Source organism: Mus musculus, chromosome 7 (assembly GCF_000001635.26).
Source record: "Mus musculus strain C57BL/6J chromosome 7, GRCm38.p6 C57BL/6J".
Classification (NCBI taxonomy): domain Eukaryota; kingdom Metazoa; phylum Chordata; class Mammalia; order Rodentia; family Muridae; genus Mus; species Mus musculus.
The window spans coordinates 37,972,501-37,997,725 of record NC_000073.6 but is presented as its reverse complement, the minus strand read 5'-3'; the positions used below and the strand labels follow the sequence as shown (position 1 = coordinate 37,997,725).

The 25,225-nt window shown below is 39.6% G+C and overlaps 1 protein-coding gene across 4 annotated transcripts in view; it reads left to right on the top strand.

Moving 5' to 3' along the window:
• Positions 1 to 25,225, top strand: part of Uri1 (URI1, prefoldin-like chaperone) — a 63,573-nt gene that overhangs the window by 25,839 nt on the left and 12,509 nt on the right. For 2 of the 4 annotated variants that reach the window (XM_006539676.3, NM_011274.5), the window contains exons 2-4: positions 1,005 to 1,039; positions 14,778 to 14,856; positions 15,980 to 16,115. In XM_006539676.3, coding sequence (XP_006539739.2) covers positions 1,005 to 1,039; positions 14,778 to 14,856; positions 15,980 to 16,115 — 250 coding nt within the window. The remainder of the gene's footprint in view (positions 1 to 1,004; positions 1,040 to 14,777; positions 14,857 to 15,979; positions 16,116 to 25,225) is intronic. The other 2 variants (XM_006539677.3, XM_006539678.4) reach the window with 1 other exon arrangement.

Here is a 25,225-nt window from a genome sequence, read left to right as displayed (position 1 = left end):
CAGGAATTAAATGCTATAATAGAGGAATTAAGTGACTACCCTTAAAATATTGTGATTTTTTTTTTTTTTTTTTGAGTGAAACATTTTGCGTATACAAGGATATTGGCTCTGAAAGCCTGGAGTTGGAGCTGCAACCAGGCCATGCTGCTGTCTTCATTCTACCTTTTGTGCCTTAGTTTCTCTGTCTCTAAAATGGCACTCTAGTATTTAACATTTTTTTTTAAATAGGTGATTTAGCAGTTTGTGAAAATAAAGTTAATTTAATTGTGTTATTTTTTAATCATATTTTTTCTTTGCCAACAGACTTTTGTTTTTTTAGTATTTGAGAATTTACTGAAATATCTTAAAGGAAAGCAAGTAACTTTGATGTTTAATTCCATTCTTATAGTATTATAAACAGCTTAGACTAGATGTCAAGTATATATAATTTTATTGTAATTTACTGGTGGGGGAAATGAGCTGTTCAGAGCATCCTGTTATCCCAAGTATTTCTTCTTGAAAACATAGTAGAAAAATAAGTTCATTTTTAATACATCAGAATAAAAATCACAGGTGAAAACATTTGGAGATAAGCTGACAAAATAAAATATTTTCACTACTGTCATTTTTTTTTCCTGCTGAGCCGTGGATGTTGCATTGGTTTCTTGTTATTTATAATATTTGTGTGTTCTAGAAAATATGTAACATTGAAAATGGTCTGTAGATTGTACAAAATGCTAGTTATCTTATATCATATGTCACCTAATAGTTATGAAGCAGGTTTTGTACCAAAGTCTGAATTGGAAAGCTGTAATTTGTTCTGCAGTTATCAGCCTGCGTTAGAGGGCTGTGATAAAGTGCACTGCTTAAAAACCAACATCCCCATCTCTGTACCTCTTGACAAATAAAAATGTACATGGGGATGTTAGTGAATCTGTTAAGACACTGTTGCAGTTTTCTGGCTGATTTTCTATCTCTGTATCTAGCCTTGTGTTTTCATGAGCAGTTGTCTGTTTTCATGACAGGTGGTCACTAACTGCCAAGAGAAAATCCAGCATTGGTGAGTGAAAGACGCTTTATTATAATTCTGAAATATGGAGGAAGTCACTTGTATTTAAATAATGATGTGTCCTGGGGCTGGTGGGTGTGTGCATGTGTGGGTTTGTGTGCATGTGCCTGTGTACATGTATGTGTTGGGGAGAGAACCAGAGAGCAGCAACAGAAGTTTGATGATCTCTATTTTGAATGCCTTTGGTACTAATTTACATTGTCTTTAACCCTTCTCTGAGTTACATATTTATCAATTCTCTAAAGTTTTACCACCTTTTAATTTAAAAAAATTGAATAGTAATATTCTAATTTTGAAGTAGAAACTGAGACTTTAAAAACAACTCTGAGGATATTTCTTAATGTTTGTAGTAGAAAATAATTGGAATCAATTGTTCAAAAAAGGAATGTTGGAAATAGGGCACAGATAGATTTTTCCAAGTTTGAAAAAGCTGATCAATCTGCAGTTTAGGGCCTGCTTTATGGCCTGCACTCTTTTTAAAGAGAAAAAGAAAGCATGTCTGTTTTGATGTGCTAATCTATAGTTAATAGGACAATGCCTGGTAAATAATGTGCTTTCTCTTCTATCGCTTCTGAGGAAAACGCTCAATTTAATGGTGAATAAAATCCTATATTAGGAGATGTCATGAGGTATGGCTGTTGATCTTACAGATATCAAATTACAGTCTATCCATGCTGTGTTTACGAAGATTTTACTGAGAGAACAACAGGAGCTGTCCTGATTATTGTCTGCAGGGTTATTGCAAAATCGTCATAACTGCCCCTTTAGTGGGGAGATTAAACCTTCGGTTATACACCATCAAGCATATAATATTTTAAATTTATTTTAAAAGGCATTTTCTTCATGCCTGAGAGATCTCCAAGGAAATAATTTATAGTTAGTGTATATCAAATGTTTTTGGTTTAAATGCACATAGGCTGCAAGGAATGGATAAGAGTGAAGATCAGTGCAATCTGTACCCATCATCTTATTCAATTTGGACTATTGGCTTGCAGAAACCAATCTAAAACTAATAATACCCACTTTATAAATAAAAATCCAGGACTTCATTAATTTTCAATAAATGCAGCATTGTAATTGCATCCACTGGTGGTGTAGGTCTGTCAGCATTTCCATAATGGACTGTTCACTTTGCACTATGTATTCAATTCAGCTTAAAATGTGAAGTGTGTGCAAGACCTTGGCCAGAGAAGGCTTTTCTTTTGTAGATTTGGCCAAAGTGACTTATTTATGAGTAACCCTTAGAGGCAGTTTCATTCTGTGGACATGTGCGTCTTGTTTTTGGTAACAGGTTTAGGAACTAGAGGATGAATTCACTCTGAACAGACCCCAGCATACACGAACCTGGAACTGACAGCTTGCTTCTAGGTGGCTTAGTGAGATCCATCCTCTGGTAGAGAGAGTTCTTGAGGATAACAAACATGTTTTTATCTTTCTGTCCACGAAGGCTTTCCTTCCGTGTTTGGCACAGAGTAGGCACTTGTGTCGAATAAGTGAAGGTGAAGTCTGTGATTGTTTTATCTCCACTATTTTATTTATAAACAGCACCACCGTGTACAGGTTTTGAGAGTAATAACAGGCAGAATTCTGATGGCAGAGCAGCCTCAGACCCTCAGTCTCACTTCCAGTGTGCTAAAAGGCTTCTAAACTACAGAAGGCTGCTGGCACATGTGCCTGTAGAGTAATTTAAAGTTTATTGTACCTTGTCTATATGTTAAAGATAACAATTCTTTTTCCCTTATTAAATATTTTTCTGCTCTGAATCACTTCTGACAGGATTTAGGAAACAGTATTTTGCTTGCTTTTTAAAGAGGATCTGCACATAGTATCATAATGTTGCTAGAGTCTAAATGACCAGTAAATTCTGGATTCATTTTCTATGTTCAGAAATTGAAACAAAAGTGTTCACTTTCTTAAAAAAGTCAGGCAGTAGAGATCTGGAGCTTAGGCATTGTGCTATCTTTCCATCTCATACCTTCTTACAGAAGACCTCCTTCCATGGACAAGGCTGAGCTGATGTTTGCAACTTAAACACCCCGCCACAGAGGGGCTCCTAGTGAGACTAAGCAGAGAAATAAGGCATATTGTGTACAATTGGCCAGCATACTGGAATAAATAGAAATTGGAGCTGTTCTTAAGCATGCCTTTAGATACAATTTTAAAAAGCATGTTGCTTTTAATTTTTTGACTCTTGATACTAGCCAGTCTAAAGTGCAGCTTAGGTATGCTCTGGTCTTTTTGGGTATCGGCTAATGTAAGAAGAAAAGCTAAATAAATGATTTTAAGGATGCAATTCTTTTCTTAGAAGTGTTGATGTTTTAAAAGGGTTCTTTTATTTAGAGACAGACAGACTACATCACACTTTAGAATACGCCCCCCTCCCCTTTCTTTTAATGTTGGACAAAAAGTAAAAGTATTTGTAGAAAAATAGGAATGAAAGACTGGAACTGTCTTAAGACTTACCTAGAAAGTTAAATTCCAGGACTCTGGTGAACTAAGGAATTAATAATAGTATTTGTTCAGATAAGAGGGAAAAAAAAGGAAATATTTGAACCCAGTAGGTAAGAATTATATAGCATTCTGTTAGCACTAACAATGGTTTTCAGCTTAGCCACGATTTAAGTTTTGTTTTTTAGTGAATAAAACTCTTTAGCCTGGCAGTGGTGGCACACACCTTTAATCCTAGTATTTGGGAGGCAGAGGCAGGCGAATCTCTGAGTTTGAGGCCAGCCTGGTCTACAGAATGAGTTCTAGGACAGCCAGAGCTACACAGAGAAACCCTGTCTTGAAAAAAACCAAACCAAACCAACACCCTTTTTGTGCCTATTATTTTTACTTCACACAGGAAAACAAGATGTCACAGGCTTTACAATTATTTTCTTGTTAAATATGAACATGAGGTTTTCTGTTTGGTCCACTTAGAGCTAGCTATCATGTTGGGGGATTATTTGCATCTGTCTTTTTTTTCTAAATTCTTGTACACCTTTTGGAGTTACAGGCCTGCCTTTGCGTTTTGTCGTTTGCAGTCTGGAGCACTTACACTAAGAACCTGTAGGTTTCCCACACAGTTCTGCTACCATTGACTCACGGGGCTGCAGTGCATCTCAGCCTGTCACTCAAGAGCTAAGATGAGATCTTTTTGGAAAGTTTGAGATGTAACATAAATAAGGAAAAATAATAGAAATCTCCGTGTTTTGTACATGTTTTTGAATGTTTTATGTCTGTGCCATTTTATTTATCTGTCTGGGTTTTATTTTCCACTATGTCCCAGGCTGGCCTGGAACTTGTGGCAGTCCTCTGCCTCAGCTTCCTAGAGTGCTGGAATTTTAGAGTAGAATTCCACCTTGCCCAGTCATGAAGAGAATAAGGCAGAGAGTTGGCCTTACCAGCGTATTCTTAGAGCTGCGCATGCCTGTCTCCAATAAGGCTTTCGATGAAGCTTTTTAAACAGAAGGTAGTAGAGCAGGATGGTCAGCCTACAGGTGCCCATCACCTAGTGTCAGTGAGCTGGTGGTTTATTTGAATGGCTTCATTTGAATATTGCATCTGTCTACTCCCAGTGTTTGTAATGAGTCTAAGGCTAGCTTTGTTAAGCACAGGCCTGCCATCAGGATTCCACAGCCCAAGTTCAAGGGCATCCTGGGCTAGGCCTGTTAGCTCTGCCTACTCTGTCTTTGTGGCATGTTCCTAGCATCCTTTCCTTTTACATGGCATGAAAGCTGCAAGGCCATATTCTGGTGTTGAGAGGAACTTACAGAGGCAGCCAGATTCAGAACGGGAAGCAATGGCTGCTATCTGCTGGTAGAACAAAGAATGATTCCTATTGGCTAGGTCTTACAAGAAAGATTCATTACTCTGTGTTGCTTATGGGCTTGAATAAAGTAGTGCTTATGGATGGGGCAGAGTCAAATAATATGTACAGAGGTCTTGTTTATAACTATAAATTATATGCAATGGAGGTGTAGAAATAGCTTGCTTGGGGCTGGGAAGGGATTGCTCAGTGGTTAGAGCAGAGGGCCTGCGTTGGGATTCCAGCATGCACACCAGGAAGCTGTTGGATATCCAATGCCCTGGGCTTTCTTGGGCACCTGCACTCATGTGCACAATCACCATATGTACAATTAACAAAACAAAACACCTTGTTTTCTTTAAAGCTTCTAAGTGGATTTGGGTAGTAAAGAAAGCTAGTAGTAAATTAAACAAAGCCAACTTAAGTGAAAATATAGTATTCTATTTGTACATGTGTTTAATATTGGAAAGAGTAGCTTAAAGTTTGACAAATTCAAAAACATTTGAGCATGTGAGTTTGAAAAAAATTGTAAAACAAATGGTTGATATTTGTTACTTTTTAAAAGAAAAGTGGATACAAAATTTGGGGGAAACTAGCTTCTGCTACAGTTTATGGTCACAGTATTTAATAGGAAATATAAACATGTAAATAGAGAAAACTCCTCTTTACTACTAGGGAAAGGGGAAACATCATATATATGCTTGTATTGTATGCACACATACATATATATTTGTAACAAGCATATGTTTGTCTATTGTTGTTGAGGGAAGAATGTGCCCCACAAACACCCTCCCCTTGTTTATTAGATGTTTTCTTTATATACATTTCAAATTTCAAATGCTATCTCGAAAGTTCCCTATTCCCCCCCACCCCCCGCCCTGCTCCCCTATCCACCCACTCCTGCTTCTTGGCCCTGGCATTCCCCTGTACTGAGGCATATAAAGTTTGCAATACCAAGGGGCCTCTCTTCCCAATGATGGCCGAGTAGGCCATCTTCTGCTACATATGCAGCTAGAGACACGAGCCCTGGGGGTACTGGTTAGTTCATATTGTTCCACCTATAGGGTTGCAGACTCCTTACACTCTCCCTTTTTTGAAGACAGGGTCTTACCTGGTATCCCGAGGTGGAGTGGGACTTGCCATGGAACCCAGACTGCTCTCAGAGTCCCAGTTATCCTCCTGCCTCAGCTTCCCAAGTACTAAGATTTCAAGTATAAGCTGCCCCATCCAGTATCACTGAAATAACAATTCCCATGAATACCTGAAAGTGTTTTCCTACAACCTTCATATATGTGTATGTATGAAATTTATTTTGTCTGAAATACTGATCTACATATTTGCAGAAATACTTATTCACAATGATGGCTTCATTCTTCTGTGTTTGGTAAATTGGGAAGCTAATTTTTCAGAGTTCCTATTTAATGGACTATATTTGTGGTACTATTTTGTATAGAACCTTCTTTGTTTTTTTTATTCCACCCCCCCCCCCCCGCCCCTTCATCCCTTGAGTGAAGCAGAGAATAGTCATAAAATTATCTTGCCATATCATGTGCTTTTGCCACTGGATTGGGCAGTTACTACCCCAAGGGATGATGGGGAGGAAGGGTGGGCACAGTGAGTACACATCCCTTACTTTGTCTGTAGCCTTTTCTTTCTTTCTTTCTTTCTTTCTTTCTTTCTTTCTTTCTTTCTTTCTTTCTTTCTTTCTTTCTTTCTTTCTTTCTTTCTTTCTTTCTTTCTTTCTCTCTCTCTCTCTCTCTCTCTCTCTCCCCCTCCCTCCCTCCCTCCCTCCCTTCCTTCCTTCCTTTTTCCCTCTCCCTCTCCTCCTTCTCTCTTCCTCTCCCTCTCCCTCTCCCTCTCCCTCTCCCTCTCCCTCTCCCTCTCCCTCTCCCTCTCCCTCTCCCTCTCCCTCTCTTTCTCTTTCTCTTTCTCTTTCTCTTTCTCTTTCTCTTTCTCTTTCTCTTTCTCTTTCTCTTTCTCTTTCTCTTTCTCTTTCTCTTTCTCTTTCTCTTTCTCTTTCTCTTTCTCTTTCTCTTTCTCTTTCTCTTTCTCTTTCTTTCTCTTCCTCTTCTTTTCCCTTTTCCCTTTTCTTTTCTTTTCTTTTCTTTTCTTTTCTTTTCTTTTCTTTTCTTTTCTTTTCTTTTCTTTCTTGCTGGTTGTTGTTTTTGCCATTATCAAACACCGCCTGTCCTATGCCCTAGTTTTGCGATTATGTTTGAGGATTTCTGTATGTAGTATTTTAGAGAAGATGGCTTTTGTTTTATGTGTGAGTGCCTACATATGTATATGTGCATCACCTGTGTGCCTGGTGCCTCTGAAGGCCTTGGGCTTCTGGAACTGGAGTTAACAGGTGATTGTGGGTCACTTGACATGCGTACACACAAAAAAGTAATTTTTTTTACAGTCCCCTTTATAAGTTTTTGGAATACTGTCTTTGATGATATGTTTCCAGCATCTAAGTTCTTTGGTTCACAGCTCCTGGGGACTTGCTTAGTCCAGAGAGTGTCTGGATTTTTCTTCTCTATCAGTAGAAACCACAGCTTACACCTTGAAGTTTTTTTGTTTTTTCATGTAGTCTTTAAAAATAAGAACAACAAGAGGGGGAGGGTATGGGGGATGTCTTAAGTCAGGGTTTCTATTCCTGCACAAACATCATGACCAAGAAGCAAGTTGGGGAGGAAAGGGTTTATTCGGCTTACACTTCCATGCTGCTGTTCATCACCAAAGGAAGTCAGGACTGGAACTCAAGCAGGTCAGGAAGCAGGAGCTGATGCAGAGGCCATGGAGGGATGTTCTTTACTGGCTTGCCTCACCTGGCTTGCTCAGCCTGCTCTCTTATAGAACCAAGACTACCAGCCCAGAGATGGTCCCACCCACAAGGGGCCTTTCCCCCTTGATCACTAATTGAGAAAATGCCTTAGAGTTGGATCTCATGGAGGCATTTCCTTAACTGAAGCTCCTTTCTCTGTGATAACTCCAGCTGTGTCAAGTTGACACAAAACTAGCCAGTACAGGGGACTTTTGGGATAGCATTTGAAATGTAAAATAAGAAAATACCTAATTAAAAAAAAAAAAAGAAAAAAAACCCAACACACAGTACTGATAACATTTGTACAGTTTCTGTGTAAGGACTGCAGTGCATGGCACACATCTGTGTCCCCATAGTCCAGGGCTCTGCTTCTGCTTTTGAAGCACGGCAGTCCGATTCTAACATTCTTTACATTCTGTGAGGGTACTATTGTCTGCTGAGTGCAGGAAAATGAAGGCTGTACAGACTGGCATACTTGTAGTTTACTTACTTAGTTTTAAAAATGTAGTGATTTATTTATTTATTTATTCCTGTGAGACAAGGTTTCTCTGTGTAGCTCTGGCTGTCCTGGAACTCACTCTGTAGACCAGGCTGGCCTCGAATTCAGAAATCCGCCTGCCTTTACCTCCCCAGTGCTGGGATTAAAGGCGTGTGCCACCACTGCCTGGCTTATTTATTTATTTGATGTATATGAGTACACCACTTCTCTTTCCATACACACCAGAAGAGGACATCAGATCTTATTACGGATGGTTGTGAGCCACCATGTGGTTGCTGGGAATTGAACTCAGAACTTTTGGAGGAGCAGTCGGTGCTCTTAACCTCTCTAGCCCTATAGTTTATTTTTTAATAATTCACATTAACTCAACCAAATGGTGAATTTTTCCAGTTGTTTTTATTCACTTTTGAGTTAAAGATAATTTTGAGAATTTAAAAATACTTTGTAGATTCAGAACTAGTATTGACATTATTTTTCTCTTTTAAACTCTGAGAGGAGCTTTGACCTGTGGGAGTATATGAAGGTCTCTGTAAACTCCAGAAAATGAGTTCTTCTCAGTTTGTCATAGGAACAGCAGCCAAAATCACCACTCCAAGGTGGCCATAATGATCATTGTTTCCTAAAATGATTTTGAAAGTATAGAAAACCTAAATTGATGCAGCAAAGGCTACGAATTAAGGAGATCTAGTAGAACCTGGTACAATTATTCAGATTGAGAGAGAATTCTTTTCTTTTCTGTTATGTTTCTCCCTTTAACTCGTAACAGGAACATATATCAGTTATAAGAAATCAGGGAAATGAACAGGGCATAAAAATTACATGTAAACTGGCAACTTGGGGATTTCTTTCAAAGACCAGTGTGCTTTTATGTAATTTTAGAGCATCCTCCTACTTTTAATTCACATCTAATTGTATTCTTAGAGCAAAGTATTAATTATGAATAAAGAAACGGGCATTTAGCATAATTGACAAATCTCAGGTCACATGTCCATGTGGTGGCTGTAGAGACAACGTGGGAACGCATTGTCCTTTGCAACTTCACTGTGTGTCCCATGTGCTGGAGCCACTGTACACAGTTAAATGGAAGGAATCTAGTGGATTGGTAGTTGGATCTGCCTCTTAATAACTTGTTAAACTAATTTTTGAAAAATTATTGGCTATTTTTTTAGATTATTAATGTTTTCTGATGATTCATGAAGTCATGAAACACTAGGATCATGTGTTTGATTGCCAACATATTCTGATGAGGCTAGTTCTTAGGTATGATGCAGTTATAAAAAGGAATACGTCTCCATTTTGCCTTAATTTTTTTGGGTAGATGTTAATTATTTAAGTGATGTCACTAAGCATTTTGCCGTGGCCATTTAGGAAGAAAAGGTCCCAAGGCCTCCGATTTCGTACAGATGTGTTCCAGTTGTGCACGAGGAGAATTCCTTTCCCCACTAGTTGGCAAGAACAGTGGTTCCTTCTTCAACAGTGTTCATGGCAACTTCCCTAGACTTCAGGACACTGAAGGAAGCTGTCGTTTCTTATGATAGCAGTGATCATCTGTCTGCTTGTACCATGCCTGAATTGAACTTTTCTTTATTTTCTTAATTCTAGAGGTGGCCCAGGGACTCTTCAGGGCAGTGGAACTTTAATGCAGATGGATTGTGAATTTTAGAAAGGCCTGCTGGGTTTGAGTGATGGCCTCTGATATAGCCCAGGGCCCTGTTGCAGAGGAGTGAACTGAATTGAGAGTAGGCTTTCTTAGAGGCTTCTGGGATAGTTCTAGAGTGGTGACGATGAATTCAGTAGCTTCTGTTGTCTCCTCTATATTTCAGAAGCGCTAGGTTTCATTGTTTCTTAGCTTTGGCTTTTGGCTATAGATTATAACCCATGTATTTGCAGTAATGTGTGTTTTCTGCTTTTTTGTTTGTTTAGCAGGTTAGGTAAAGGGAAAGAAATGTTGGAAGGCTTCCTCCAAGAAGACAGTTCAGTGCTAGTTAGTAATTTCTGCCAGTTTCCCCACTACTTCCGTACAGTTGGAAGATTCTACTCTTCTAAGCTGAGATTTCATTTCATCCTTTAAAGGTGGAGATGAGAGCCTGCCACTTGTTTGGAACAAGGGATGTGGTGCTTACACCCTCTTTACAAAAGTAGTTTTCCAGTAACAGAAAGACTAAACTTGTGGACTATTTTTTCATGTTATTCTGTATCTCTTTAAATAATCGGTTATCAAAATCTTCACCTACACAGAACGATTGGAGTATACTGGTGAGCTCTGATTATATACCACCCGTCTTACTCATTAATCTGTTCTTTCTGAGGTCTCTCTCTCACACACACACACACACACACACACACTTCATTTAGCTTTAGCTTGCTCTCTCAGACTTGTTACACTTCCATGAAAATAAATATTTCCCATAGGGTCTGTCCTGATCTTAATGCTTTAAAGTTAGGACTATTTATATACCTTGCTGCTGCCTTTTTAAAACTAAAGGTGTTTCACAGAGACATGTAGACATGGCCAGGAAGGATCAAAAGAAGCTTGTTTTTTGTTTTTTAAACATGCTATTCAGTTAGGTTATAGTTTTTTTTGTTGTTTTTATTTATTTTTTGGTTTTTTTGAGACAAGGTTTCTCTGTGTAGCCCTGGCTGTCCTGGAACTCACTTTGTAGACCAGGCTGGCATGGAACTCAGAAATCCGCCTGCCTCTGCCTCCCGAGTGCTGGGATCAAAGGCGTGCGCCACCACGCCTGTCAGGTTATAGTTCTTATTTCTTTGAGGACTATTGCATGAAGCTATTTGGTATGAAGTAGGCTTCTTGAAGTTTAGAATTGAAGGCTGGTAATCTTGGTGGCACAGGCCATTCAGCCCAGCTACTCAGGTGGCTGAGGTAGGAGGATAGCAGGTTCAAGGCCAGCCTGGGCAATTTAGTGAGACAATTTCAAAATGAAAAAATAAACAGAGGGCTGGTAATGTGAGTGAGTGGTAGGGCCTTTGCCTAGCAGGCATAAAACCCTTGGTTCAATCTGGAAAGCCAGGACAAAGGGTGGTGCTTGTACTGACTGTAATCTTTGTCAAATATAGTGAAGACAAACATAGGAGTAAGTGGGTTTGAGAGGCATGCTCTAACTCTACCTAGGCTTTGTTTTCCATTTGAAGAAACAGTTATTTTGGGTAATTATCTCTTGGTTGCTATATTTTAGTAAGACGAAAACACCTAAAATTGATGTTTTCAAGAAAATAAGTTGACAGAGATCTGTTAATATTTGGAGTCCAAATAAAGACTCTGCTCATCTTCTCCAATCTTTAACATTAGTTATTAAGACAACTTGTATTGAGGCTAGAAAGATGACTAAGTGGTTTAGAGCACTTGTTGCTCTTGAAGAGGACCCAGGTTCAATCACCAGAAACCACAAGCTGGCTCACAACTATCTGTAACTATAGTTCAGGTGATCTAGTCCCCTCTTCTGACCTCTGAGAATACCAGTCATGTATGTGGTGCGCAGACTTATATGAGGGCAAAATGTCCATATTTAAAAAAATACCTTTGATCCCAGCACTCGGAAGAGAGAGGCAGGTGGGTCTCTGTGAGTTTGAGGCCAGCGTGGTTTACAAAGTGAGTTTCAGATTAGCCAGAGCTGTTAATCAGAGAAACTCTGTCTGGAAGAGGGGTGTTGGGGGAAGAAAGACAACTTGAATTTTTATGGCTGGCGACAAGGCTTAGCAGTTAAAAGCTCTTGCTATTCTTGCATAGGAATTGGGTTCAGCTCCCAAAACGCATATGGTAGTTTATAACTGCTTGCAACTCTATCCCCAGTGGATCTTATAAACCATTTTGTCTTCCTTGGGCACTGCATACATTGTAGGCAGACTCTCTTACATTTAAGCAAATTACATATATGTTGCATAGGCATGTGATGTTTTAGAGAGATTGTTGGTCTTGTGTATTAGAGGGTTGTAGAGATCACATTTTAGTTAAGTTCTTGGTCCTGGACATTTTGTCCAGATGGTTTTCAGGGATTTCTTTAAGGTACATAGCTGACCTCCCTTCAAAAAGTATTTCTGCATTGCTGCACTTGAAATCAGCTTCCACTTTCCTTTTCTGCTTTAGAAAATAACTCAAAATATAGAAATAGCAAGTCTAGTCTTAGATTTTGTAGTTTGTCCACATTTTTGTTCTAGAGAGAATTATTAAGGAAGGTTAAAGCTGAGTATTCATCTGGAAATACTGATTGCTGACATGACCTTGGTTGAACTTTCTGTTCTCTGCGGGCACACGAGATTTCTTTATTTTAAGTCCCTTTTTGTAGGTGTGATTACCAATGTAAGACATGCTGAATGCTAACTTTAATTGGACCTAATCAGAAGCATTAGCTAGTGGATAGATAGTCTGAGTCTGAGCCACAGAGGTAGGTTCATGAGTATCTGTGATGTGTTGGTACTATAGCGCATCTTCTTGGTTACTGCTCATCTCGACCCCGTCTCCAAAGTCCCTGAATCACCCGTGACAGTCAGCTGTTCTCTTATCTCTCAGGAAGTGACACTATCCAGTTGAAGGACTAAGTTAAGTGGGACCTTGTCTTAGTGCTTAATAATCTTTTCTGAAAATTATTTCTGAGGTTACGAACCTGTGAACAGGTATTTTTCCAGTTTTAACTTGGAAAAAGGTAAGGCTAAGGCTACTTTGTGTAAGTGGAGTTAGAGATCTGGGATTCACTCTCTGCTTTGACTTTAAAGCTATGGTCCTTCTGGGGTCTGGTCCTGATGTATAGTCCCGTGCATGAAGGCTTTTTGCCATCTTGTCCATATAAAAATGTACTCAAAAGGATAATTATTTAAGAAATGCACACCTTTAATCCCAGCACTTGGGAGGCAGAGGCAGGTGGATTTCTGAGTTTGAGGCCAGTATGGTCTACAGAGTGAGTTTCTGGACAGCCAGGGCTACACAGAGAAACCCTGTCTCAAAAAAACCAACCCCTAAACCCCCCGTCCCATAATAGGGTCTAAGAACGTGGTTGTCAGTAAAATGCTTTACAAGCAGGAAAGACCTGAGTTCTGATTCCCAGTACCACATAAAAATATGGGTGTGCACCCATAGCCCCAGTTCTGGGGAGTCGGGGTCAGGAATACCCCTGGAGCTTGCTAGCCAGCTAGTTGACCTGAATTGGTGAGACCCCATCTCAAAAGTATGGTGGAAAATGATTGCAGACTCCAGTGTGGACCTCCAGCTTCCACATGTGCCTGTGCACTCTCTCAAAAAGGCATACACAGAAGAAATACCATAGTAGACAGTTTATGGGGAGAGTTTATACAGAGAACCTGAACTTTAGAAAATGAGAGTTTGTGTGAGAATAAGGCGACCTCGGTTAGCTGGGTGTCTGCTTCAAGAGGATACAGAGATCCGCTCTCTCAGTGCTTCTTTCCTGTTTCCTTTCTGTGCTACCTTGTACGAGAGAAAAATGTGGAGTGGCATTACTGCAGGAGGTTTTGTTTCTCCAGGATACATAGCAACACACGTGAAATTCCCTGAGACCTTAAGACGGAGTGGATAATTTTTATTAATTGTGCTACTACTGCTGTAGTGGAGCCAAGGAGTAAACTGAGGCCAATGCCACAGCTGCAGCAGAGCCACTGGGCGATGACGGGTGCTTACCCACGTGGCACTTAGGGTAAATTTTAGTCTGACAGGATGTGTTCATTTAAATTACTTGGTGAGCTTATTGTTTCTGTTATCTTGTAAGAGGATAGTTTGCTGTTCTAGAATTGTTTGCAGCCTCCATCCTAGCCAAAAGCCCTTAGGAATCTTGACTTCCAAAGACGGTCGGCATAGGCAGAGGCTTCAGCTCAGGAAGGGCATTGATTCCCGTCGGCTGCCTGCCCCGTGGAGGAGCAGTTTGGACACATGCTGCTCTCTGCTCCAGCAAGGTCAAATTGAGTCACATCTTAGGGTTATTTAAATGGATTCCCCCAATCCCTTTTTCCCTTATTTTCTTTGAGACTTTGGGATCTCATGTAACTCAGCAGGCTGCCTTTGAACTCACTATGCAGCAAGAATGACCTCTGACCCTCCTGCCTCCTATTCCCTAGTTTTGGGGTCACAGGCATGAGGCACCACGAGTTTTGGCACACTCTGAAACAGACTTCAGAGGCGAGGTGAAGTGCTTTAGGCAGTACTGCTGCCGCGTATTTTTCTGTTCTTGACTGGATTTCTTACCTTGTCCACATTAGAAGAGTTGAGGACTCCAGGTTTGGAGCTTAAGTTTTCTGGTAAGGACTGAAGCACCTGATGCCATCTTTTGTCCACAGGCTCTACTGTACAATCTGTTTATTCACTCAGAAGGTGTATATATGATGTGTCTTCTCAGTTTGAGTTCCTGGCTCCCTCTAAATATCAGCCCCCTTCACATTTCCTTAATTTTGACAGTGTATTAGACTAGGCCATCTCCTACCTTAAGAAGCTAATTGTCAAGATGGGAGTGTTCTGTTTCAGAATGAGTTTTCATTTCTGTGTGAATGTATGAATGTGGGAAGGCAGTGCCATTGCTGGATCTCGTAAACTTTTAGTGGTGTAAACTGTTGGTTGCAGCTAGTGAGACTCTGATCTATGCACTCACTTTGTGTTTGGTGTTTTCCTCATCAGGGAGAAAGTAGACAATGACTACAGTGCTCTTCAAGAGAGGCTGAGGACCTTGCCTGACAAGCTGTCTTACGACGTCATGGTATGCTCACTGTGCTCCTTTTAGAGCTATATGTTGTTTGTTGTAGACAGTCTAATGGTGAAATATAGGATTTCCCCTTGCTGTGTATGACAGTTCACAAACTGTTAGCTGGTATGCCATCAAAAGTGTCTCTATAGTAATGAAGGTTTGTTTTCTTAGGTCTTGAGACAAAACCAATACAATAATTTGTATATAATTATTATGGTTTATTAACAACTATTAGCAAAAACGTGATGTTTTGTATGCAAATGTATTTTTTATATGTAAATGAATTATGATAGGAGTGTGGTATTCAGTTATTTCCTGTTAGCCAAAGCAATAGCAAGCCATAATGTCTGGTAAGTCATAGAATTAAACCCTAGAACATTGGTTTTTCTCTGAGAGGTGCTGATAGTTTCCTTTTGAGTGACCTTCCATGTGACACACAGTCTGCTGAGCTCTTGGCTGTAGCCTCCACTACTACATCAGTGTGCTTCAGGAGGATTTGTTCTGCTGTACTAAATGAGGTGTGGCTAGGTAGATAAATACAGCTGTTAGTTCCTATCTTCAAAACATAGTTTTAGGTACCCAAAAAAGTTTTCACTGACAGTAGTTCATTACTGTTTTGGTTTTATTTAGACTTAAGGATTAATGAAATGTAAACATTCATAGACAGTGCTACTCTCTTCTTTCTTCTAAGAGCTGTCTTTGAAGCATGCTGTAGATTTATTTTCCTGTTTTAACATGAATTTATTAGCCTAATACAGTTTTTTATAGATTTTCCTGGTAGGGTTTGTGTGTGTGTGGTGTATGGTTGAGACTAGTTTTATTATAGATACGAGGGAGAGAACAGCCAGAGACATCTGGAAGGGTCTAAGCTGAGCTGGGCCATGAGATGAGAGAGAAAGACAGAGATATACAGAGAGTCAGAGAGACAGAGAGAGAGGAAGGACCAGGCGTGAAGAGAGGTGAAGAACCAAAAGCTCCTGGTGAAATGTGAATAAAATGTTAAATTCTGGGAAATTGACATTTTACTTTTCCTAGTGCTTAGGTAAGAACTCAGTAATACAGGGTTTCTCATGCTAAATATTGTAAAAATGTATGTTAAAAATTTTGCTTTTCTATCTTTCTTTTAAACCAATAGGTACCATTCGGCCCTCTTGCCTTCATGCCAGGAAAACTAGTCCACACTAATGAAGTCACTGTTTTACTTGGCGACAACTGGTTTGCAAAGTGCTCAGCCAAGCAGGCTGTGGGTTTAGTTGAGCATCGGAAAGAACGTAGGTACCTCTTGGGAAGATGTTTTGTTCTCTGTTGTGTTTGCATCAATTCACAGGCTCCAGAGCTGGGGATGCTCTGACCAAGCAACTGCCGGGACTTGCTAGTCCAGGCTGTGTGCTGTTCTGGATTATAGGTAATTAAGGATAAGCAGTGTTTGAGAATGGAGGTTGGAAATACTTCCCATTTGACATGTTTCCAAAGGTATGAACTGTGAGCAGAGGCAGTACAACGCGCTGTGGAGAGACCTGACAGGAGTTAGGGACATTTTACACTTGTGTTTGTAGTCTTGTTGCTTCACATGCCTCTGCTTTTAATACTCTGGGACCCAGGAGTAATTTATTTTCTTTGTCATGAAATCAGAGAAATTCCTCTTAATAAAAGTTAGGACATTTTAAATGTGGTTTTGGTTTGTAGGAAATCTCATTCATTTTTTTAAAGAGACCAGATGTGGAAAGGTGCCCCTTGTAGGTAACTTGAGGCCTTGTTGCATCTTTTACGGCCATTTTGTTTTCATTTACCCAGTCTCTTATTCTGTTATATACCTGGATACATGACTTTGAGCTCTGGCGTGGTTGTATTATGATAGTAAGCTTATTTAATTTCTAGTCTGATATTATTTTTATAATAATATTTGTAAATTTGATATATTATCCTTATCTGCTTTCAACCTTCTAGTAAATGAGAATTTGAAAATAAATTTGAGGACTCTCCTGTATAAATGAGGTCATTATACTAAGTTCAGCTGACTTTTCTAAAGCTGAAGTAATTTCAGTTATCCAAGAGTGGGTACTAGTTGGAAGCATCATGTATTCTGTGAAATTCTGGAAACTATTGTTCGAGACTAATTGCAAATCAAGTGTAGGTTTATAATTGGGATAGATATTTATCTAAATTGTCAGGGCACATATCTAAGTACATAAAGTCTAATAGGATAAGGAGGCTCAGAGGCTCTCACCCACAGTGTTAGGGTTATCTATAACAGCTGAAGAGAATGGCTACGTGTATTGTTAAACTTGACACTTAATAATAAAAGGTGCATATGATCCAGTCCCTGGTGGCTGGTCCAGATCCCTCTCACTGGGAGCTTTCCATCTTAACTAGGCTCTTAGCGCGAGCGAGTGGTGGTTGCAATTTTCCTGGTTGAGGTGTGGTTCTGGAATAGTGTGGGTTTCTCTTCTCTTCTCTTCTCTTCTCTTCTTTCTCTTCTCTTCTCTTCTCTTCTCTTCTCTTCTCTTCTCTTCTCTTCTCTTCTCTTCTCTTCTCTTCTCTTCTCTTCTCTTCTCTTCTCTTCTCTTCTCTTCCTTTCCTTTTGCTTTCCTTTGCATCCATCCTTCCTTCCTTCCTTCCTTCCTTCCTTCCTTCCTTCCTTCCTTCCTTCCTTCCTTTCTTTCTTTCTTTCTTTCTTTCTTTCTTTCTTTCTTTCTTTCTTTCTTTCTTTCTTTCTTTCTTTCTTTTTGTTGCAGTTTTGATATTACAAATCTTAACAACTTCAACATTTAAGATGAACATTCATTCTTTTCTTAACTGAAATCCTTTGTGGATCCTCTTTGGCCTTTCCACTGTGTGGTGATGCTATTCTTATGCTCTGAGCCATTATTAAAACAAGGAATGCTTGAACACAGCTATCCTATGCCATTTGAGTTGATGACCAAGCAGGCTAGGTGACAAGTATTCTGTACAGAGGGAGGCGTGGGTGGCCTGCTCAGTAAGCGATTTCATCTTCTCAGCCTGCATGCAATTTAACATTTAGGATTTGGTTTTATTTCCTGGAGTTTTCCATTTCATATAAGATAACTGAAGGTAACTGAAGCTGATGCGGAACTGTACATAGGTGGGGCTGCTCCCCTTTTTCCTAAAGCACAAGAAATAGCAACTTAAACTTGCAGTAGAGGGTTTCATTGTTGACCAAGTAATGGCAAGGTGGAAAGAGGTCTTTGCATATAGAAGTTACAGCTTGTCCTCTTGATACAGGCCTATGATCCCACCATTTGAGGGGTTGAAGCAGGGCAGGTCCTGAATTTCTGCCACCTTCCACTTCCCAGAAGGCAATCACAGTGAGGGACAGAGTACACTTGACAGTCACAGCTCAGGACCCACAAGCCCAGCACCCTCCCTTTGTGTTAACTTTCTTTTTGTCATCTAATAAGAACATATCTTTTCATACTTCTTTTAAAATTTTGTTTGGTGTACTATTCTGTGAGCTGTGACATGTACGTTGATCTGCTTAGCCGTCACCACTGTGAGTGTGCGTAGGTACTGAGGTCAGGATGCAGGATCATACCACATGTTGCCTTGTGCTTACTTGTGTGTGGGTTCACTCTACACCAGCTTCTGAGGCTTGGCAATCACTGATTCGTTCTCCATTACTATTAATTTGCATTTTCCTAGAATGTTTTGTAAGTGACTTTTTGTTTCTTTGGAGAATGGCTTTTTCACTTGCACTAATGCTTTATCTGAATTGTTTGTATCAGAGCTTATTCAATTCTGTTTCTGAGTAGCCTCTGATACCATGCATAGATTTCCTTCTCAGTGCTTTGGAAGGACACATGCAGCAAGTGTGAATGGAGCTGCTGGAGAATAATACCGTACATAGACTTTAACCTGCACACACCTCTTGTGCTGGGTCTCATGGGAAACATGTGTTACTTTATCAAAGATGAGCAGACTTTTATTTTTTTAAATTTTGTGTATATGAGTACACTGTCACAGTCTTCAGACATACCAGAAGAAGGCATCAGATCCCATTACAGATGGTTGTGAGCCCCCATGTGGTTGCTGGGATTTGAACTCAGGACCTCTGGAAGAGCAGTCAGTGCTCTTAACCGCTGAGCCATCTCTCCAGCCCCAGGTTGTAATTTTTTAAAAATAAGTTTTTAGATTGATTTTTATGTGTATAAGTGTTTTCCCTGCATGTATATATGTACACCACATGCAGATTGTGACCACAGAGACCAGAAGAGGGCGTGGTTCTCCTGACAACTGGTGTTGTGAGCCACCATGTGGTTGCTGGCAATGGAAGAGCAGCCAGTGCCCCCGACCACTGAGTCATCTCTCCAGCCCCACAAGGGATATGCTTTTCAGGAACTTGAGAAGGTTTTGACAGTTTGTTACACATGTTGAAGCTGTCTCTTCCTTTGAATATATGGTTTGCGTATGTTTTCTCTTGTCTATGTCTTGTTTTCCCATTCTTTGTTGATTGTGTTTCTCCAGAACAGTTTTTAATTTTGAAATTCTTTTTTTTATAATATATTTTCTTTCTTTTAAAGATTTATTTATTTATTTATTTATTCATTCATTTATTTATTTATTTATTTATTTATTTATTTAACGAAGTAGCTGTCTTCAGACACTCCAGAAGCGGGCACCAGATCTTGTTATGGATGGTTGTGAGCCACCATGTGGTTGCTGGGATTTGAATTCAGGACCTCCGGAAGAGCAGTCAGTGCTCTTAACCACTGAGCCATCTCTCCAGCCCTTGAAATTCTTTGTTGCCGTTCTTGTTAGGGTGGTTGTCATCATATTTAAGAGTTTTTCACCTACCTTCAGTATCTATGATTTTTCTCATGTTTAAGTTCATTTTGTTTTAGGTATGTGGTTTATAAGTCAGAGTTCACTTTTCTTATGAGTGAGTGCATAGTTGTTTTAACATTGTATTTGAAAGTAGCATCCTTTCTCCACAATTGACTTTCCACTTTGATGAAACGAAGTGGCAACTTGAAACCACAGGAAGTGCCCTACCAGGGTAGTTAGAATTTGTGTGTGTGTGTGGAAAATTTACAACCTTTGTATGCTACTGGTAAGAATGTAAACTGGTATATATTAGAAAATTAGAAATTTTCAAAACATAAGCACTAGATTACTATGGGACATAGCAGAAATAGTATTATATATAAACGAAATAAAAATGTACATCTACAAAAAACCTTGTGCAGACCCTAGTTGTAGCATTATTCATATTAACTCGAAATGGAAACAGCTTGAGTATCAGCTAAGAAATAGATAAAATGTATTGTCTCCATGCAGTGAAATATAGTTTGACAATGGAGAGAAACATGTCTTGAAAGTATTATTCCAAGGGAAAGAACCAGTTACACAGGCCCAACTTCTTCTATGCCATGTTTAGTAGGGCAGATTTAGACACTAGAAAGTGAGTTCTTATCTGTTGAGGGCTAGGAAGGTTTGAGGAAGGATGGGCAGTGTAACTGTTCAGGGCTGCACGTGTGAGAATGTCCATACGTGATGATGCCTGCACAGCCGCAGGCAAATGTCAAACATTTAAGTGGGCAAACTGTATACCATGTAAACTGGATCTTCACTAAAATTATTAAAAAATGAAGGAATTGGCTATTGGTTTTCTTTGTATAGTTCATTCATCTAGTCCATCTGTTTTGTTTCTCTGAACAAAATGTGTCCATCCATGTTTCAATTACTGTAGTTTTGTAATGTGTTTTTAAGATTAGTCACTGTGAATCTGTGTGCTTTATTGGACTTAGGAACCCAGGACTTCGTAAGTTCTAGTTTGTTCTTTCTGAAATTTGGTGATTTCAATTCCTTTGTCCTTTCATATACATTTTAGAAACAGCTTGTTTCTATCTGCAACAAATCCTGGGTATATTTGACTGGCATTTCCCTAAGTCTGTGCATCAGTTTAGGAAGAATTGACATCTTAACTATACTAAGTCTTCTAAGACTGTACACTGTACTTGCTATTTAGGACACCTTTGACTTTCTAAAGACTGTGCAGTTTATATTGTACCATGTAACCATGTAAACCTTTGTCAGTGAATAAATGCCCTAGGAGTTTGGCTGTAGACACTTGTGTCTTTATAAATGCTGACATGTTTTAACTCACTTTCTTATGTTCATACCTTCTATTTCCTTTTTCTTGCCTTACTGCATTGGCTAGAGCTTTCAGTATGGAATTGAGGGAAAGTGCCGAGAATGGGCATCCTGGGCTTGTATTATTATTATTATCTTTTTTACATTCTGACCTGTTTCCCCTCCCTTCTTGCCTCCCAGTTCCCCTCCGCCATCTCCTCCCAATCCTTATCTATACTCTTCCTTCATTTCTTTTCCGAAAAGGGAAGGCTTCCCATGGATATCAACCAAATATGTCATCAAGTTACAATGTGATTAGGCACCTCCCCTTGTATCAAGGCTGGACAAGGCCAACAGTTTAAGGAAAAGGGCCCCAAAAGCAGGCAAACGAACCATAGGCAGCCCCTCTCCTGCTGATAGGCGTCCCACAAGAAGCTGGTCTTGTCATGTTTCTGCTGAGGAAGGCATTTGGTCTTTTCTACGAGAGACGTTGGTTGTAGGCTTGTTACTCTTTTAAATCAGTACTTTCATTTATATTAAGGAAGTTTATTTCTAATTTGTGAAATTGTTTTTTAAAAATAATGAATAGATCTTGAATGCATTCTTTCTGCTATGTTGGTATTGTGTTTGTTTTGATAATATACTAGATTATATTGATTGATTTTTCTGAATGGTACATATTTGGCCATGCTATATTATTGTATATTACCAAATGTTTTGCTAATGATTTGTTGATTTGTAGAGTGATTTGGGGAATGTTCTGTCTGTGTTTTTGTAACACACAACATAGAACTGGTGCTGTGAAATATATGATAGCATTTACCAATAAAATCACTTGAAGACAGAAGGGAGTTGACTACAGACTCAAGATCTTTACTAGATATTGCATTGCTTAGACTATTGTTTTCCCCAGGGAGAGTGATGTTTTCTGACTTCTAAAGACTTGCTTGACTTCACCTAAGTTCTTAAATTTATCTATTAAAATTGTTTGTAGCATTAAGTACTCATTTCTTTTAAAATGAATTTGGGGTGACAGTCCTATTTTTAACCTTGCTTTTGCTAACATGTGTCTTCTTGTTCTTTTTTGTTTGTTTATTTTGTTTTGTTTTGTTTTGTTTTTGAGACAGGGTTTCTCTGTGTAGCCCTGGCTAGCCTGGAACTCACTTTGCAGACCAGGCTGGCCTCGAACTCAGAAATCCGCCTGCCTCTGCCTTGCAAGTGCTGGGATTAAAGGCGTGCGCCACCACCGCCTGGCTTCTTCTTGTTCTTTTGTGTAGCTAGATGTAGTGGTTCTCAGATGGGCAGGTATTAGATTTATACCTCTCATTCTCCAGGAGCTTGATGATGTATCAGTAGACACTTTCTATCACAGGTAGGTGTTGAGTGTTCTTGATACCCAATTGGTAGAAGCTCACAGAGATTTTAATGGTCGTATTACTGGTGAGACGGAGGGGTACACTGATCTCGGTGATCTCGGAGCTCAGCTTCTGGCTCTGTTGGTAATCTCCTCTTTTGCTTATTAGAATGTGTTCTGCTTGTTCTAGGGTTGCCTTTGTGGTGCTTGTCCTCTGCTGTTGGTGGTGGAGCGATGGTCTGTTTTGACACGTTGTGTTTTCACTGTCAGTTAACTGAAGTCCTACGTCTTGGGATGTGCTTATTGACTCACTAATTGTTTAGGTTAGGGAGGACAAGCTGTGACTTTGGGCCATAGCTGGGTGACCCCAGCTTTTATGTATAAATGTAAGCTTATTAATAAAAGAAAAATTGTGAGAGGGGGAAAACAGTAATATGAGATGGAGACCAAGTCTGGCTCTCAAAATCTAAAGGAACTACATGCTGGTCTTGGACAGTTCATGCATCCCAGAAATGGACATGTTTAATTTTACATGCTGGGAGGGTTTCTTTGTGTTGCTGATTACTGGTTTTATTGTGGTTCTGTCTGTAGATGGGAGGTTTTTAGAGTACATTAAGATTGGTGCTGTGCCTAGGATGGGCTCAGTCTTCCTGAGTGCTTTGTCCTGGAGAAGAATATGTTTGCTGTTGTGGTACAAGCAACATGCAGTCTTGTGTGTTGTGGTTGGTGGTGTTTGCTACTGCAGCTGTTCATTTGTTGTGTTCAGCGTGGAGAGAACGAACTCTCCACATAGCATTGTGGCTGTGGCCATTTCTTCCTTCAGTTCTGTCAGTTGTTGCATGTGTTTTGAGGCTTATTTTCAGGTACTGCAGACAGTTGACGTTTCTCCTTCGAGATTGTATAACTTTCTCCTTTATTCCTGATTCTTTCTACATAGGTTTCTTGCTTAATGTTTGCTGGGTGTGTGTTTTTTCATTCTGACATCTGTGATAATTATGGCATAATAAAGTGCATTTCATGTATACAACATAGTGCTTTCCTTTCTAATCTGACAATTTCTTTTAGTTATATATGGACTGTTTATATTTAATGTAATTTTTAATATATTTGGGTACAGGCTTATGATTTATTTTTTCTTTCTACTTTTTTTTCTTAGTTTCTTAATCTCTTTTGGATTATTCAATAGTTGGTTTTGTTTGTGTGTTCTATTGTCAATATACACTTTTTCTCTTTTTTAAGATTTATCATCTTTAGTTATATGTAGGTGTATGTGCCTGCATGTGGGCATGCACACATAAGGGCAGGTGTCCTCAGATGCATTAGATGGCCCAGAAGGTCATTAGGCCGCCTGGGTGCTGGGAGCTGAACTCAGGTCCTCTGGAAGAGCAGCAAGTGCTCTTAACCATTGCCTAGCTCTCCAGCCCTGCCAACTGGAAAGTTTAAAGGATTTTTTTTGGCATGGTACTGGTTTAGGTGTTATATTTTTACATTAAGGGTTTGCTTTAAGGTTGTGCTTGAGATGTGCTGAATTCTCTTTTGAGATTTGAAGTGGTTTCTACTCGATCTTTGAAATGAATCATCTTTTATTTCCAAAAGTTTCCCCCCTGTTTTTTGAATGTTCTTTTGTTAGAACCTCCTGCCATCTTGTTCTTGCTTCATGGTAACTTTTGTCTTTTTTTTGAGACAGGGTCTGTGTAGCCTGGCTGTCCGGGTACTCATCCCATTCACGTGTGGAACAGGCTGTCCTTGAGCTCAGAGAGATGTACCTGCCTCTGCCTCCCAAGCGGCGGGATAAAGGCGTGCACCACTATGCCTGGCATTTTTTCCCCCCTAAAATATATTTGGATCACCTTTGATTTCTTTTTTTTTTTTTTTTTTTTGTTTTGTTATTTCTTTTCACCTTCTTCCTTCATCTTTTCTCTTTTCTTTTACTGTCAGTAATATTAAAGACTGTTTTCCAAGGGGTGTTGATTTTGGCCAACCATTCACAATTCAGTTAAACACTTTGAGGAAGTCTTAGGCTGGAGATATTGCTCAGTTTATGAGAGGATTCAGAGTTCAGATCCCCAGAAGCTGATAAAAACCTGGGGGTTGTGGACTTTTCTCTAGAACAATCTTCAAGTAGCAGCTTCTGTGTTAGTCTGATCTTCATCTGGGTTCTGGGAACCAAGCAGGAGGCCTTGAAGGAAAGCCTGCTTAATCATTTTCACTGAGCTCTTTCCTGGTCTGCTCTTTCCCCAGATAACATTTCCCTGCATACCACTCTAAGCAGCCAGTCTCCTGCTGAAGCAGGGAGTCACCTGCGTGTGCAGAGTCAAGGATTTTGGACCTTATGGTGCCTTTCAAATGCCTTCCAGATCTTGATTTTAGTTTCCTTTTCCCAAGCCAGTTACCGTTCCTGGTCCATAACCCACAGTGACTTGCTCCATCTCCTTTGGCCTATGTAGGTGCCAGCTCAGCTTTCTCTCCTGCAGTTATTATTTGTCCAGGATTCACGTGTTAGTCCCTTTATGTTTGTTTCTTCTCCCAACGCCTTTATGTGTTTTGCCTTAAAAGAAAAATCAGATTTTGCTGAGGTCTGTCGGGGAGTAACACTAAGCACACATGCAGTGCCATTTCATAGTGTAAGTCCAGAGACACTCCCTTAAAAAGGCTTGCAAGCGTTTCCACCAGGGGGCATGGCCTGTTGAAACTGCTTAGAGAATACTTGAAAACTCCTGGCACACAAAAGACGGGATTGGGAATGGAAGGTCGCAGAGGACTCAGAAGAGATGTGTATTTGCATGTTGATGCTGCTCAGCACACGCCACTCATTTTACATGGACGCCTGTAACTTTTTACTAGGCGCTGTAAATAATTTTTTTACTTCTATAATTTTATTCTGTTCATATATATAATTCCATAAATGAAATACTTCTAAATATTTGTTTTTCATAA